This window comes from Cucumis sativus, chromosome 7 (assembly GCF_000004075.3).
Source record: "Cucumis sativus cultivar 9930 chromosome 7, Cucumber_9930_V3, whole genome shotgun sequence".
NCBI classification, from domain to species: domain Eukaryota; kingdom Viridiplantae; phylum Streptophyta; class Magnoliopsida; order Cucurbitales; family Cucurbitaceae; genus Cucumis; species Cucumis sativus.
In genome coordinates, this window is record NC_026661.2 from 5,266,795 (window position 1) to 5,284,289 (window position 17,495).

The window sequence follows — 17,495 nt, forward strand, 5'->3', positions numbered from 1 at the left end:
TTCTAAAAGTAAAACTTCGAACCCATCAATTTTATACTTGGCAAACAAAGATGACCGTGCACAACTTAGAAATCAAATTTGACCATATCTTCCACCAATAATCGCGAACTAATCCATCCATCTCATTTTCTCAATTGGCTCCCAATATACTTTAAATATAGCATTATCAAAAGAAAATGCATCTCCTATTATGAGATCTACTACGAATGCCCAAAATTTTGGAGATATTGTCTCTATTTGAGATTCCAAGACAAATCATTAAAACAATGGACCAAAAAGAGTTGGGAGGAGAGCGTTAGTATTGTATTATTGCTTTGTAGTTTGTAAGGCGTACGAAATTCTGTTCATATTTTCCAACCTTTTTTTATATATTACAAATGAAATGATAATGCTAATCCTTCACGTTTGTTCTCCAATTGAAGTAACAGTCTCCTGAAGAATTTAAGCTAGGGTCACTTGGAAGATGTTAAAAGTTCTAACAAATGAAGTTAATAAATATAGATTTACAAATTAACCTCCTAAAAGTTGGAAAAAGGAAGTCGTGTATATCATTAAGAAAAGCCTGTATTTGAAACTTTATAGACACAAGAAGATCCACACATTTTCCATTCATTTGCTTTTTCTAGCTACGATGTTAAGAGATAGCATATGCACATACCAAAAATACTGACTATTAGCCCAGTTTGGGGCCTCAAAAACCACTCTAAACACAGCCGAGAGTCTTAACATAAATATGTGCATCTCAGTTACCGACAACTCGTCTCAGCCGCAATCCTTCACCAGCCACTGCTGCATGGCCGGTGCCCAACAGGTGTGCATTTTGTATCTCCAATAGAGTCCCCACATCGATTTGCTTCTCTTCAGAGTCTTCGCCAAAGTTATGGAGTCGACGACCAATGAGATAACGATCATCACGAATGGAATTGTGAAGGTTGGTGAACCAAACATGGAATCTCTTGGCACAGAAATACAACACGCTAACACAAAGGCAGCCAATCCAAGCAAATCGATAAACAGCTGAGTTGACGATCAGTGGGTAGCCAAATACGGGAAATACTCCTCTAGCTAGTACGTACGGTACACATAGTGCTGTCAGCAGCTTCATTATAATTGGGACAACTATTTCCCGCAGAACCCAGAGTCCTTGCAGCCTGGAAAAGCCATCTTCTCTAACTCTTTCAAACTTTACTCTCCAACTGTCATCTACCAGTGGTATCATATGATCTAACATTACCTGTTCAAGCAGGGAAAGTGGAATTGTACGTTTTAAATGAAGGTAATTCTTGGAAGTAAATGCACATATTTTCAGATATTTTTCATTTTTCTTTCTGTTCTTTCTAGGTAGGCATAGTACTTACCAATCTAGTCCAAATTTTAAGAAAAATTAAGCCCAATGCCCAGTCCTGATACAAGAGGAAAACTGGGCTTTCATCCACTGGGACTCGCATAGGCACAATGACTAGAAGCTCAAATAATAAGCCAATCAACACAGGAATGAGAAAGATCTGAAAACCAAAACTAGGTCAGATTCATGTAATCAATAAATCCTCACAAGTTCAAACCAAAATCGGAATGAAAGTAATCTTTCTCACTGCATTTTCCGGTCTATATCTATTATTTGTTATCTTACCCAAATTGATAGAAGTGCAGAACTCTTGACGACAATGGCAAACCATTTCCATATCTGGCCCAGCAAAACTGTCACCCTCCTTGCTCTGACATATTCAATGGAATATCTGGCACCAGCAATTGCTGTCCAAATAACGTAGCTCCCGATGACAAAAGCATACATATCTATGTAAAGAATAAACATACAAATAAGTTAGCCATTTTTCTTAAAAAGAATTAAAAATGAACATTGTGAGGAAAATGACTGTAGAGTCGCACCATTGCACTTGATACCATGTGTGATGGGAAGAAGCGGAATGGCATTGAAAAGTGCCCGTCCAAGTGAAGTCGGTACCACTATCAATGCTGAGTTGAAGACGAGAAGGGTCATCCATGCCACAACCAACAAAAGGACAATGCGGAGAGCAAAGCTATACCTCCTAAAATACAAATAAATAAATGTTAGACGTTAGAGCATGCCTGAAATAGCCCATACGATTAGATGATACACCAAAATTGTAAAGGGGTTTCCAACGACAAAATTGATTCAAAAGAAGTAAACTAAGAGTTGACAATGGCTTTACCATGGCTTTAAGTAGAAATGAAATTAACACACCAAAAACAGAAGAGAGAAAAAGGAGAACTGCAATGACGGTGCAGCTCTCCTACAATTATGAATCTATGATGTTCATGCTTGAAGCAAAGAATTTGAACTTACTCTGAATCAGTCTGCTCTTCATTATCATACTCCTCATTACTTGAGTTTCCAGACGTAGGAACTTGGTTGGGGTCGTTAGCTGCAGCATGAGGCACCAAAGCCTGATCCTGTCCACCTAGATGTACCACCTGCAGTTCTTCTTGCAACCCAGGCTCTCCATTCCCATTTTCTTGACCAACGTTCTCTTCAGTTCTGGGAAGTAAATAGTCTGTTAGCCCAAGGGCCCAACCGACTACAGTAAACCAGCAGTGAAGAAGTGATTTGATTGTTGTTCTCAATTTAAAATGCTCAATAGCAAAAGGAATGCAGATTTGAAACAGAAGCATGTCAGCCGGAATCTCTGTGAAGGGATCCGATACCCTGCCACAAAAATGGTCAGGAAAATAAGAACACTGCCAATGAATTCCAGGTTTCAATGTAAAACTGCAGATTACAAATAGGCAATACTCTGCCAATATGACTTACGATATATCCAGAGGAAAAATGGAGGGCACCATCCTCATAGCAAGCTTGACAGGTAAGAACACCAGCATTACAATTAAACTTCCATACACTGCAATAGATAGAAGAACCCTGCGAGCATGCTTGTGCATAGGATCGTCGATTAAATCTCGGAAAGGGTTATAATTTGGGTCAGCTGGATCACGAAGGAAGTACAAAACTCCACTGCGCAAAACCTATAAAATTGTTGACATGATCATGAATACTGCCATAACCATTATTGATGAGAAAATTAAAGTAAAATCAGAAAAAAATGAAGGATACATACCCCTCGAAGTAGATTGACAAATATGCTTATTTGTAGCATATATACAATGCCAACAGCCCAGTGAACCAATGAGCTTGCAAGAGGAGATATTGAAAAAAACTGAACACGTTGAGCCATTGACTTCCCAAACATCCTTACAGTACAAATGTCAAGCCACCAGCCACACATCAAAGGGAATACCCCAAGTTCTATGACCAAAAGAAAAGCAACCTTAACCATGGTCATCAAATGCCTCATTGCTGCCATGAACTGCCTAAGGAGAGAAGGGATAGCCTCAGCTATGGATGCGATGCCATACAGCCTCCCCATAGTCAAAGGTTCTCCTCGTGTGTAACGAATCAATGCAATAGTACCAAGATAGAAGAAAACTAAAGAAAATATAAATATGTAGCCTACAGCGAGAGTTGTAACATCAGAAAGCCTTGAACCTCCAGTGGCAGCTCCTTTCAAAAGATCTACCGAAAGTGGAGCCGTTATGTTGTTTGAGACATCGCTTAATGTACTGGAGTTGACTTTCAACATTTCTGCAACCTGATCCAGTAGACCACTTTCTTTACCATCTGATGACAAATTTGCAACAGCTGTCAATGCATTTTTCAATGTAATATTTGCTAAGGAGAGAGCTGACTCCGTAAGTGGCATCATTGTTGAGAAAACTGGACCACTGGCTGAAGAGAAAAGCCATGATACGTAATGAAGTATGATCCGACCTAGTGTAAAGGGCACGAAGATAACAACACCAAGAAATATCATATTGCTGGCTAAGACCTGCAAAGAAGTGGAACCAATTAGATATTATGCCAAGGTGGTGCTTAATTATTAGTTCAGTGAAAAAGAATGAGAGAAATCAATAATATTTTAATTTATCTGGATGGGGGAGGACAAGATATCCCCTCCAGAAACAAAAGAGCTAATCTCTGGGCTAAACCCTATATGCGTGCAACGTGCATGAATTGAGGCAAATACTCATAAGAAATAATACTTAAACGTAACTTTTCATGGCCCAACTATCTAAAGAAACATGATGCAACACTTAACTGTGAATGCATTCTCAACTAAGTGAAACACAGGACCCTGCATGCCAACAAGCTCATCAAAGGGAACATCTTCTGCACCGTCAGCATCATCGACGTCAAACATCTGTTCCACGTGAGCTTCAAGACGAGCAGCCTGCATCTCCCACCGAGCAGCAACATTTTCTGCATTCCTCCTAATCATTTGACCTGCTCCAGCAAGTACTGGGGCACCACCCGCATCTTCACCATTAGCGTCACCAGCAAAATTTCTGTTAGCTTGTCCTGGAGGTCTTCTTACAGCACGAGCTCCGTTTCTATCTGCATCATCTTCTCGCTCGCCATCCTGACCTCCAAGTTCCCGCAAATGCCTGAAGTAATCTCTCAAGGAGGTAGCTCCAAGAAATATAAATACAATGCTAGCAGAGAGTAGGAAGCCATGAAGACAATCAGTAAGAACAACAGTAGCAGACAAGTGACTCAAGAATAATCTCTGAGCTTCCCCAAAACTTCTCACAAAAGCCAACCGCCATATCCAAAACGTAATGAAAGGTATGATGAGAAGCCAAACAGAGAGCACAAAACTTAGACGTAAAAAGAATTGCAGGACATGGCAAGCTTTCATTGCTATTCCAAAGATAAATTCCTGAAAAGGTAGCCTTGATGGAGCATTCTCGGCATAAACAGGGGAGAAGGAAAATGCATGTTTGCAAACCTGCGACGCATGAAAATAGATGTAAATTGGCATGAGAAAGGCAGATATAAAATTTATTCTTGAAATATTTAAACCGAAAACAGCAGTTCTGAAACACATACAAAATACGCAAAAGAAAAAATTAATAACCTATAAAAATAAGCTGACCTCTTCAACGAACCCGGGTTTCTTACACCATTAGATTTAAAATTTAATATCATACTTCTCAGCAAACACCAATTAAAGTTCCAAATGTATTTTTTTTCTTAGAGTTTTAGCGAAGGGAACACTAACTATTAAGCACATTTTCCCAAGAAAATGAACAACCATAAAAAGGGGTATAAATTTTTCAGGGAGAAGTAAAAAATATATACCCACCCTACACAAGATGAACGAAGTGTCTTAGAATTGCAACAGTTCACAAATTACTCTTTCACCCACAATCAAATAATTTTCTAAAGGGATTCAAGTTGAATTTTCACAGGTCTAAATCTTCCCCAATTTCATTTAGTAACTGGTCACTGCCAACCCCAATAATCGCTTCATAAACAAGATAACCCAAAAGTTTCTCCCATAGATAATTCAAAAGGTTCCCAAAACTCAGCCAAGAAACGTTACTGAATCAAAGAAGTAACTGAACAAGAAACAGGCATAAAGAAAAGAAATAAAAATGAACCTCGCACTGACGGGCGTTGCTGTGATTAAGCCATTGAAGGAGACAGTCCTGGTGAACAAACTTGATGCTGCCGCTGCAAGCGCATGGATAACTTAGCGGGTTATCCGCATCTCTAGGGTTCCTACAGATCCGGCAGACGTCCTCTTCCTCTTCATCGTCATCATACTTAGGTCCAGGAAAAGACGTGGACAAGTTCGCCTCGTTCCCTGGTACAGAATCCGTCGATGAAGACGATGGTTGAACTGCATCCACAGAGGCAGCATCTCTGTCGATCGAAGGCGCAGCCGCCGGTGCAATCTCCATAGCTAGATAACGATGTAAACCAGGGCACGAATGACCACCGTGGGTCGCCTAACTAAGTCAGTTTAAAGGTCGTCGGAGCCGATGACGTTCTTCTTCTCCCGTATTCCTCAGAGCAACGCAGAAAGGAAGAAGAAAAAAGTCGAGATGAGGTGAAGGTTGCTTTATTCCAATCTTGCCCTTCTAACATAGGATATTATTACTTATTTACCCCTGATTGACTCATTTAATTTCATACTATGTCGGTTTAGTAAAACTACGCCGTTCCTTCCTTTTTCTTTTCCTAAACTACGTCGTTTCTCACTTTCATATTTTGCCTATAACTTTAAACTATACTTTCTATAACTCAACATGATGTGTATGCCATATTATTTACAATGACATAGAAAATCAGAACATATCGATTTTCAATTGTTTAAACAATCAATCTTTCCAAATCTAATCTATTCGTACAAAAAAAATGGTTAAGTTTAGTATAATTCACCTAACATATGCGATCAAAATGTCTATTTTTAGAATCCACCACCCTACTAAAAAAGTTTAGACAAAAGTTTAGGTGGACGTGTGTTTGTAAGTGATCTAACAAAGTTAGGAATACTCGTGGTTTAGTTTAATTTTAGGATACATGTGTATTTGGTCCCTATGACTTCAGTTTCTATCGTAGATACCAAACGTATGTAATCTTAAGTTGTTTTTTCCTTTCATTTTTTTGTTTTTATGTTAAAAGAAAATGTTCATTAAATGTCAAAATCTTATAAAGTTAGAAAGATTTTTTTTGAACGGTATTAAATTAAGTTATTAACAACCCAACTACCATTTTCATAGTTGAACCAATGATGACCAAATATTTCGAATCAATTATGGTACATGGGTCCTTGTAAAATTCACATAATTATCTATTGGTTTTATATTATTTTGCTTAGTTAACTTTTTTTCAACATAATTTAACCATAATTTGTTGAACCACCTAGGGTTAAATTTAACTTTCATCTATGAACATATTTGATATACAATCACTCTCTATAATGGATGGTTCATATCCTCCATTTTTCAAAATAATAATCTTTAGTAATATATACACTTAAAATTTTGAAAACTACGAAAAATAAAAAATAAATTTATTATATATTATTTTTAGAATTTGATTAGAAATTCAAGTGTAAAATAATTATAAAAAAACAAAATATTCAGAAGCATCAAACTAAAAACAAAATTATTATAAAAAAAACATTGATTTTTTAGTTTTAAAAAGTTAAATTTATAAACATTTATTAAGAATGAAATTGTTATAAAAAGAGCATTTTTTTTTATCATCCATAGAATATAGTTGTTAGAAGTGATAGCTTTGTGTTTGATAAATATTGTTTTATCAATTGCTAAATTTTACAAGTTAGCTCACTAATGTTTTGCTATATTTGCAAATATTTTAAAATTTTGATATATTTTAGAATACTTTTTTCATTGTGCTACTTGCTATAGTTTTTCATGAACTTATTAAAAGGTATTGGATTAAAAGCACAGTCAAACCTAAAAGTTAGGTCCAACGTCAACCATGTTCGTATAGGATCTCTCAAAGCTCGATAAGTTCACTCTTGTTTGGACATTTAAAAGCCAACGTTAAATAATATTTGAAAACCAAATAATTTCAACATTCGAAAGTAATGAATCCCTTGAATCATTATTATTTTCTAAGTAATTAGAAGTCAAAACATTCAATTAGAGTCTACAAAAGATTATATAATACAAAGCAATGAAAGATTCAAAAGTCATCAGACTTTTAACAATTTATAAATGGAAGATTCAAGTCAATCCTACCCATTCAACAAACCAAATGTTTATCCAACTTGATTAACAAGTATTCAAACATATCGACAAGTTATAGATTCAACCAAGTCAAAAATATCAAACTTCAACGATTAACAAGTCTAAAGTCGATTATCCGATTAATGATCATTAAGCCCAAGCATATATCATTTAAGAAAATGAATGAGATTAAGATTAAAGTTTATGCCTTCGAGAAAAATAATTATGATATAAAAATGAGTGACGATAACACTCATACTACAAAACAACAAAAATCTAGTTAATTTCTATACAAACACCTACAAACTCAACAATGGTAAATAGAGAAATAAATATATACTTATACAGTCAATAAAGGAAAGAACACAAAAACAAGAAAAAGTATCTTCCTTAAGTTTCTATGTAAATATTGCATAGCTTATCACAGTGTAAAAGTGTAATTTACACTAATTAAAAGTCTATGGTAAAAGTTGATACGATTTATTTAGTCAAATATCATTTATGACCTCTTTCCATTTTTCATAAAGGAAATTAAAGTAGACAAAATATGTGGTTTATACAGTTGTACCTCCATGCCCTTTCTGTCCTTTGTTTTCCTGTTTCTTTCTTATTTTGGTAGTGACAATTGTCCTTACAAAACTGATGGCATACCTCTTTCAGATAATTCCAACACACACCCAAAATAATTCTCAATTTTGATTTATTAAAATCGTATTTCAAAGTTTAGAATTATATGGAAAAAAATATAATTTTAACTATTTCAACAGTAGTTTCAAACACCGTTACCTCATCAAGTCTAATCGATTGGCTTTTTCTTGATTAAACAATGTATAAACAAGTAGAAAATTAAATTTGGGAAGTTATTGTATATGCTATTTTGTGGTTAATGTTGCTCCTGCTGTTTTCATTTCAAGTAACGCATTTTCAAAGCATTCAGCAAGGAATTCAGGATCAGGGATGATGTCTTTTGCCACCAAAATTTGCATTTCAGCTCTTCCAGCATAGCTCATCATATGCATTGTTAATGCCTGCATCAAACCATATTCATTTCTATTACATACTGTTTCTCTACTAACCAATATATTTCTATTAGATCTGTCCATAAAATCATTTTGAAGTTTTGTTATGAAATAGGTAAGAAGAGAGGTGGGAGGTGGTAGTACATGGGATAAGCTTGTTGAAGTGACTCTGATGTACGTAACGGGATTGCCTCCAATGGTAATCTCTTCTCTTGGGCCAATCACATTGGAGATAGTGAAACTTGTATTGCAAACAATCCTGTAATTAAGGATGCAAGCTACCTGCAAACACATTGTGTACAAATAATTTACTAAACATCTAAAAACAATAATGAGAAATTTAGAACTACACAACCTTTTAAATTTCTATAATCCTACCTTTGGTCCCAAAAAGGACATTACCAACTTGCCAATTCCGTACGAAAAATGAGCTTCGAAGGTCCGTTTTTTCCGATCAAGCATCTTTTTCGTTCTCTTGACATATTGAAGAGGATCGAGTGCTTTCGTGTAATAGTTTACAGGAAGGAGAAGAATTCCTAACTTGTTACCCCATCGTGATCCCTTATTTCCTTTCATCATATCAGATAAATCCTATACCATACATATAGAGAGTTGACGACAATGTAGTATAATAATAGAAAATTCTTAACAAAAAGAAAATTTTTATTTAAAAATAATAATCTATAAAACCTGCAATCCCGGTTGCTCTCTAAGATTAACCATAGCTACTCCAGTTAATTGAAGTCCTTCTTTCAAACCTAAAAGTAAAAAGAATGTTTACAAAGCGATAAAGAAGTCCTAAAAATTCAAATTAAAGTTAGGTCAATAAGTCAATGAAATATTAATTTGATGCTCCCAACTAAACCTAACTTCAAAAAGTAAGTAATAGGCCCATAAAATTTATTAGACATAAAACTTTAAAAGCAAGAACAATATTAAAATTTGAAGAGCAAAAAATGTTATTTAACCAAACAAAATACACTGGAGTATAAAATAGTTGGGAGTGGTAAAGGAAAGACTAACCTTTGGGTTGCCTATGCTCCAAGTACCTCGATAACCCTGCTCCTATTACGCTGAATAGAACGTCATTTATGGTCTGCAACCAATCATAAATGTTTGATCCAATCACAATTAGCTACGTTCTACATTTTTAAATAAATTCTTCAATAATTCTTTTGTAATGCTACACACATTTATTTAGAAACTAACCAAAATTATTTTTGGATAGAAGAAAAAAAGCTTATTTCTAAACGTGTCTTTGGTTTTGATGACTTCAACACGTTCTCCCTCCTTTTTGTAACAAAACAAATTTTGCTAAAAGAAAATAGTAAGAACAAAAATTACATAATAAAGAAAAGAAAAAAAGGATTGCCTCTTTTTTATCTATTTCTTTCTTCATTTTGAACATAGGTCCCCCTGGGGAAATAATTATATATGTTATAGTTATGGGAAATGTTGGTTCCATTATTATTTATGAATGTTTACCTTTGAACATTTTAGTTAAAATTGTATTGCTTTTGGATATATATCTATTTACGAGAGAAAATTCTATTTTAGAGTATGAAAATGAATAAATTTAGTTTAGGGAAAAGGTGACGCTAAGAAGTCCAACTTACCGCGTTAGGAACTCCTTTCTTCACCGCTTTCATATCCTCCAACGCGAACTTAGCCGTCGCCACTTTCCTCGGCCAAAGCTCCACCCCATCCCCACCGGATATCGGCGTTTTCCGGTCACAAACCCACAAAGCTCTCACGATAAACTCCAACACAAACAACAAACTAAACCACACCGTTAAAAGAAACTCCAACATCATCTCCCCACAACTCCTCCGCCCTCTGTTTCCAGTCCTCACCGCCTTCAAATCCGAAACGATCGTCGGCAACGCATCCGGATCATCAGCCCGCCGGCAACACGTCAAGAACAACGACATCAGCGAGATTCCATCACCGAGCGCGTGATGAATTCGGAAGACGGCACAGTTATGCGCCAAAAGCAAATGAATCTCCCAAAGAGGTTTGCTGTAATCCATGGAGGAAGAAATCGCTAAATCAGCCAAATATTCATTCGCAGCCTTCTCATCGTTTACTCCTCCAACGTCATCCGATACAGGATCGGAAACGACGATGACGTGACGGTCGACTTCGATTGAAGTCCTCCGCCAATACTCAACGCCGTTGCGGTCACGAACGAGAAGACTCGAAAACCTAGGGTGCTGAATCATGATGGAATCAGCGATTTGAGATTTGACAGAATCGACATCGATTGAGTTCTTTAGTCCAACGAGACAGTGGATAATCTGGTTGATTTCAGGACGGAGGAAGAGACGGCCGGCAGGAGTGAGTGGCTCGTCGGAATTCATGGAGAGGGGAAAAGGGTATTGAAGGAATGATGAGATTAGGTGGTATAAGGAAAGAGAGAGAGAAGAGTAGGGTGAAGATGAAATGGACGTTCCATGAAAATGGCTAATAAGCAGAGGTCAAAGACAGAAGAGTGGAGAAGTCGAAGAGTGTAGCAGAGAGGCAAAGAAAGGAAAGTTATAGAGAGAGAAGAGACGTGGTCCTCTTTTATATATTGTATATTTTTAGTTGTATTAAATTTCAACTTTTTTCCTACCACATTTACAAAAAATATATATATAGTTATTTCTCAAGAAAAGGTGTGATTGTAAATTTATAATTTCAATATTGAAAGAAAAAATAAAATTAATTTGACAGATAGCATTTGATGTAACTGGAAATGCTAATACTTTTCATGTTATATGAATGTTCATGTATGAAATGATGGTGACACGTGAAATTAGAACCCAAGCCTGACTTCTATTTTTCAAGGTTGTATTTTAAAGCTATTTTACTCTTCTTTTTTTTTTAATCATTCCTAACCACTCATGCTCTCCATGTATCAAACTATTTTTCAAAGTTTGCACACAAAAAAATGAGATGAAAAATGACATAGTATAATTGTACAACTTCCATTAACAACATCTATCATTTTTCGATAGAGTCATACTTTGTCGTAGTAAAATCTTGAAAATTTGAAAAACCTTGTAAACTAATGTTTGGAGAGAAAATAAAACAGACTATCGTAGTTATTTTGGATGAATGGAAGTATCGTGACGTGGTTGTGTGGTACTGCAACATATATAAGAGCTGGATATCAATTAAACTGCATTATGCCTTGCATATATTAGGGATCTGATAGACCAAAAAGAAGATGTTACCAAAATAAAAAGATGAAGTGAAGACAAAGGGCATTGATGTTAGAAAAGAAGTTTAGTTTAATTTCCAAATCTGGCTGACGAGAGGACACGAGGCGGATGAAGTGGATCTATGACACACACAAATTCTATCAAATTGTCAATGTGCTAATGTGCTGTGACGTTCTTTCACTTCCTACTTTATCTTATAAAATAATTAAAACACCATTTTCGATTGTGTTAAGCTTTCAACAATAATAGTAATTTAGTTTCTTTACTTTCATTTTTTATAACAACTTAGAGATCGTAAACATTATTTAGTCTCTTTCATAAAAATTAGTGTTAAAATATAACAAATTTTAAATAATTAAAAGTTTCATTTTCAATTTTAAATATAATAAAATAAATCAAAATATTTATAAAATAGAACAAATTTTTATTTTCCATTTTAACCCTATCTATCATTTTGCTATATTTTATAATAGTTTTTTCTATACAATAATCTACCGAAATAACAAATTTAAAAGTATTACTGTCTAATTATCATCATATTTGCTAAATTTACCCTATGAAACAAAAAAATGTGTTATGAACTATTTTTTTTTTTTTGTTATCTAATGCAGTTCTTTTTAGAAAAAGAAATAGTAATATAGATTAAAATGTTGTAAATTTTATGGTAAATGTCTTAAACAGATACATACTAAAATGAATGATGTAGAAAAACAAAATGATTATAATATAATACAAAGTTTAAGAAATGTATGCAAAAGGAGTCCAAGTTTGAAAACTAAAATAGCGGTAATAATAATGAACAAAAAAGAATGTGAGATGTTAGCACTATAGTTCGCCCCTCTAGGGAGGGAAATGTTGACCAATTGATGTGAGAAGGAAACATTTTCAAACAATACTTTCTTAGACTTTTTCGAAACAAAACCTTCCATAACTAAAACACTTCAACTTCTAACTTTAAATCAATACTGCAAACATTATAGCACCTAAATTAAAAAGAAAAATTGTACTTTTAAATCTTTTTATTTTTATTCAATTTTTAGTACAACAACAATTATAGAGTTTGTTGAAATCTGTAGTCTTAAAATGAGTATGTAGTTGATGTATGAATAGAATGTATTTAATAAACAACTTAAAAGTCTATATGTATAAGATCAGATACTTTATCCACATATTATCACTAAGTTAAGCTCACTTTAACTTTTTATATATATATATTTATGAATTTTGTTATTTATAGTTTAGGTCAACTTTGGTTTAGATAAATATAATATTTATTTTTGGAATATGTCATTATTGATGCGTTGTCAAAGTTGAGAAAAATAATTGAAATTAAATATAAAATAATAACCAAATGCTAATGAATGGAAAGCATTCAAATGTAATGAAATATTTAGGAACTAAAAAACAAAAGAGGAAAATGAGAGGGGGAGAGAGAAGAAAACTAATAGAAGGAAAAATGAGAAGGCATTATCATTTCAATTACTCCTTCCTATATTCAACCTATCAAATATATTTTAGTATTTTATAACAAATTTCAAAAATATTTACAACATATATTAGCATTTTGAGGGTATTGATATGTTTCTACGAGTGATATCGATAGAAAATAATAAAAGTCTATTAGTTTATAAAATCTAAAATATTGTTACAATTGGTAAATATTTTAATTTATTTAATTATTTGTAAAATTGTTCTTTTAGTATTTGGTTTAAATAATTATTAATTAATAAAAAAAGATTATTTAATTTAGTTTGATAATTGTTTTAACCAACTTTTCAACTGTTTCATTTTTCTCATTTCATAATACTTTCTTTCTTGTTGGAAACTTATTGAGAGCTTACTATATATGATTCAATTTTTTCCTTAAAACCGTAACTTTTATTTTTTGCCATACGTCTGTCAGGATTGATAATATACTGTGTATATATTGATATACTTTTATTTTAATCCTAATATAGACACAAATAAAAAACATATATAGTTTTGAGAATGATTTGTATTAATATGATTATCAATACAAAATATTTTATATTTTATACAAATGAATTTGAAGGAAAAGAAAACAAGAAAATGAAATTGACACCCATTACTAATTACAAAAACTGAAATGAAGTTAGGGAAATGGTGAAGATGAAGAATTTAAACAACTAGATTGATATGGAAACTATCAAAATTTTGAAAAAACAAAAAATTCAAAGAAAGAAAGATGGAGAAGACGACGAGAGACCTCGAACGATTTTTCTATTAGGTATCATGTTCTAGAGGGGGTGTGGAGATTAAAAAAATGGAGATTTTGATGATATTTCCATGTGCATGTTGTCGTTTAGACACGAGTGAGAAATAAAATAATATTTTTTTTCTTATTTAAATATTAAATGGTTGTATTGTTAAATCAAATTCGCTTTATTTTAATTACCAAATTTGTTTGAGTTTAAAATCTATAACATTTATTTATTTCCATTAAGTTTAGGCGTTACACAATGTAAATCATTTATACATATATATAAACATCTTTCACAATAATTGAGTCTTTGTTGTTTTATTATGGAGGTGATGTGGTATTATCATAAATGTTTTCATTCATAGTAGAGTTGTAAAATATCGTTAAATAAAACATGATCTTCAACGCAACCTTTTCTTAACAAGTTTTTGTTTTGCAAATTTTAATTGATTATCTTGAACGTTTAACTTCAAGATCAAATTGAAAAGATCCAAGTGTCCATCTCCAAGCATCAATTTAAGTGTTCCATTAGGCATTGAGTCCACCACTTCTACTTTACCAAGGGTCGAATTCAAATTGCATAATATTCAAATTTGGAGTGCTTCAAGTGTAGACATTGCGTCATGTGTTATTTATTATGCATCAAGAAAGATTGAGTTTTGGCTAAAAGTAAATAAATAAGTTGTGGTTATGGAACGATCTATAGATAATGTTTACTTTTCAAAACTTAAAAATTATTACTTAACAACATTATATTAGAATAATTAGCACTTAAAACCAAAGTCTTTCTTGTTTATAATGTCTATTAAAAAACAAAATGGTACTTATGACCGAAATAATGGGCTGGAGGTGATGAATTGGGCCGGACACTAAAAAATGCGGCCCAATGTATGACAAAACCCTAATTTTGACATTCCATATAAATTCTGCGTTTCAATTTTGTCCTTCTTCCACTCTCACAACTTCCTCTCTCTCAGAGTTTAGGGTTTGTAGTAGCAGCAGGCAGGCGGAACCAGGTAAAAGAAAATCAATCATGGCTGCTCCGATTGAGTCGGTTCAATGTTTCGGCCGGAAAAAGACGGCGGTTGCAGTCACCTACTGCAAGCGCGGTAGAGGTTTGATTAAGATCAATGGATGCCCAATCGAACTCGTGGAGCCAGAGATCCTCCGTTTCAAGGCTTATGAGCCTATCCTCCTCCTTGGACGTCACAGGTTCTCTGGTGTCGACATGCGTATCAGAGTAAAGGGTGGAGGTCACACCTCGCAGATTTACGCCATCCGTCAGAGTATCGCCAAAGCCTTGGTCGCGTTCTACCAGAAGTACGTGGATGAGCAGAGCAAGAAGGAAATCAAAGACATTCTTGTCAGGTACGACAGGACTTTACTCGTCGCCGATCCCCGACGCTGCGAGCCCAAGAAGTTTGGTGGTCGTGGAGCTCGTGCCAGGTTCCAGAAATCTTACCGTTGAATCGTTTATCCATTTTGGAAAAGACTTTGTGGTGCTGGATTTTTGCTGCTTTTCTTCTTTTATGCGTTTGAATTTACAAAGTTGTTTTTTGTGTTTAACTGTTCTATCTATTTTCTCATAAAATTAGATTTTTTGTCCTAATGGTTTAGACTCTTTTGCTATTATATTACTCGGTATCGGAATACTTTTAGTTAATTGGAAACCTGGATTTAGAATAGCATCATGAATGAATGGCATTGCTTATCTTTAGAATAGCATTCTGGCAATTTTTAAGTGTTAGGTGAATGAAGTTCTTGATTAAGCGGTTAGTTTTAGTTGGAAAACTCTTGAGTTGTGTGTGTTATTTCATGGCACATCTCTGTTTCATTGACTATACAACCATTGTGCCTGATCGATACTTTTGTTTCACAGTTCATTCTTTTGCATATGTATTTGATTATGACTTCGTTCTATTTGTGTTGGGTCATTTATATATCACGAGTTAAACTTGAATGCTTCTTCTATCAATGTGTACTCATCGTTCAATGATTTCTTTCCTCATTATAATTCTTATGCTGTAGCTCTCATTGAGTGTAACTTTGTATAGATTTAGAAACTATGGGATTTGAAATTGAATTAATTTTGTAATTTTGTATTCCAATGCCTGTCCTGAACCCTGAAAATTGTTAAAACTTGTCAATTACACAATAATAACATGCTTTCTAGTAACATAGAGATATCAATTGATGTCATATAATATTAACCATTAATCACGAGGGTTAGTTTGAAAAGTCTTCATTGAAGACTGTTCTGTTTGTCAATCGAATGAATTGCATTCTGCTTTTGGTCTCTGGTTTGTCCTTTGAGCTTTCATGTGCATTATCTTAGTTTGAATGTTATGTTTAATTCCAATTGGATATGGGTAATTTAAGTAAATCTCAAATAGGATTTAGAACATTGAAGCTTTATTGATACTCTCTGGGAATAAGAATTCATCCATATGCTATCTAATTCAAACATATCTTTAACAAATGTTTTCCATCCAATGGATATGTCTATACTTTTAAAATGGCTCAACTATATCGAAGTCACAACGCCTTAAGTTCAAGATTTAATTAATAAAGTTATTAAGTCAATTTTTTTAATTTTGATTTTGAAAGCAAAGATAAAAAGTAGATAACAAAGCAATGTTTCTGGTTTTTTGTGCATGTTTGGTAACCAAACCATTAATCTAAGGTGGAAGGAATGCTTACAAATTATCAAAAGCAAAAAACAAGAAATTAAAACCTCATTTGATAACCATTTTGGGTTTTGAAAATTTAATCTACTTTCTTTGCATATTTATTGGGGTAGAATAGTTAAAGTTTAGACGAATTTCTAAAACAAAAACAACTATTTAAAAGTTAATAGGAGAAAGAGAGAATGGTCCATTAAATATTATTATTATAAAGAAGAAGATATTAATTTGAGGCTACAAAAGTACGGGCCCACACAAGAAAAAGATGAGCAATAAGAGGTGGGCACGTGTCGTGGGAAATGAAAGCGAGGTGTTGTAATTTGATACGTCAAGTAAAAGGGAAAATGGGAAACATTTGAGAATTTGGATTTTGTCTGCCATCAACCTTATAATGAAAACCTACGTCCTACGTTGGATTCTCTTCCACATATTATTTTCTCAAACTCTCTCTTCCCACTTTAATCAACCTTAAATTTTCAACTTTATTCTTCCCTTCCATTTTTCTTCTATATCCAAAGGTTATTCAACTAAATTTGTATTTTGTTTAGAAACAAAAACAATGTCTAAGAGACTAAACGTTAGCAATGTGGTGTTGACCCACCAATTCTCTAATGCTCCGACAATAGAAATTGATATGAAACTTTTAGAGCATGTGTTTGGACTAAGAGTGAAGTGATCTATAATAGTCCACTCCTTGTTTGAGATAAGGTTTAGCTTTAATTGAGAATTAGGGCTAGGATTTAAAATAATCCACGTGCCATAACTATTCTTTTAACCCTAGGGT

The 17,495-nt window shown here is 33.8% G+C and overlaps 3 protein-coding genes across 3 annotated transcripts; 1 reads left to right on the top strand and 2 right to left on the bottom strand.

The window, feature by feature from the left end:
- Window positions 1–502: 502 nt before the first annotated feature.
- On the bottom strand, window positions 503–5,912 carry LOC101222781 (probable E3 ubiquitin ligase SUD1). The gene is made up of 9 exons (XM_004136920.3): window positions 5,479–5,912; window positions 4,134–4,823; window positions 3,096–3,863; window positions 2,792–3,003; window positions 2,327–2,686; window positions 1,888–2,048; window positions 1,631–1,794; window positions 1,359–1,505; window positions 503–1,234 (listed from the first exon to the last, which is right to left on the bottom strand). The coding sequence occupies exons 1-9, from the start codon at window positions 5,779–5,781 to the stop codon at window positions 743–745; spliced, it is 3,297 nt and encodes a 1,098-aa protein (XP_004136968.1). The 5' UTR covers window positions 5,782–5,912; the 3' UTR covers window positions 503–742.
- Window positions 5,913–8,264: 2,352 nt separating this feature from the next.
- On the bottom strand, window positions 8,265–11,167 carry LOC101202745 (O-acyltransferase WSD1). The gene is made up of 6 exons (XM_004136922.3): window positions 10,217–11,167; window positions 9,624–9,696; window positions 9,291–9,358; window positions 8,979–9,191; window positions 8,745–8,882; window positions 8,265–8,609 (listed from the first exon to the last, which is right to left on the bottom strand). The coding sequence occupies exons 1-6, from the start codon at window positions 10,958–10,960 to the stop codon at window positions 8,454–8,456; spliced, it is 1,392 nt and encodes a 463-aa protein (XP_004136970.1). The 5' UTR covers window positions 10,961–11,167; the 3' UTR covers window positions 8,265–8,453.
- Window positions 11,168–14,963: 3,796 nt separating this feature from the next.
- Window positions 14,964–15,744, top strand: LOC101203706 (40S ribosomal protein S16). Its single transcript, XM_004136925.3, has one exon. It carries the CDS (start codon window positions 15,061–15,063, stop codon window positions 15,493–15,495), a length of 435 nt encoding a protein of 144 aa, XP_004136973.1. The 5' UTR covers window positions 14,964–15,060; the 3' UTR covers window positions 15,496–15,744.
- The last annotated feature ends 1,751 nt before the right edge of the window (window positions 15,745–17,495 follow it).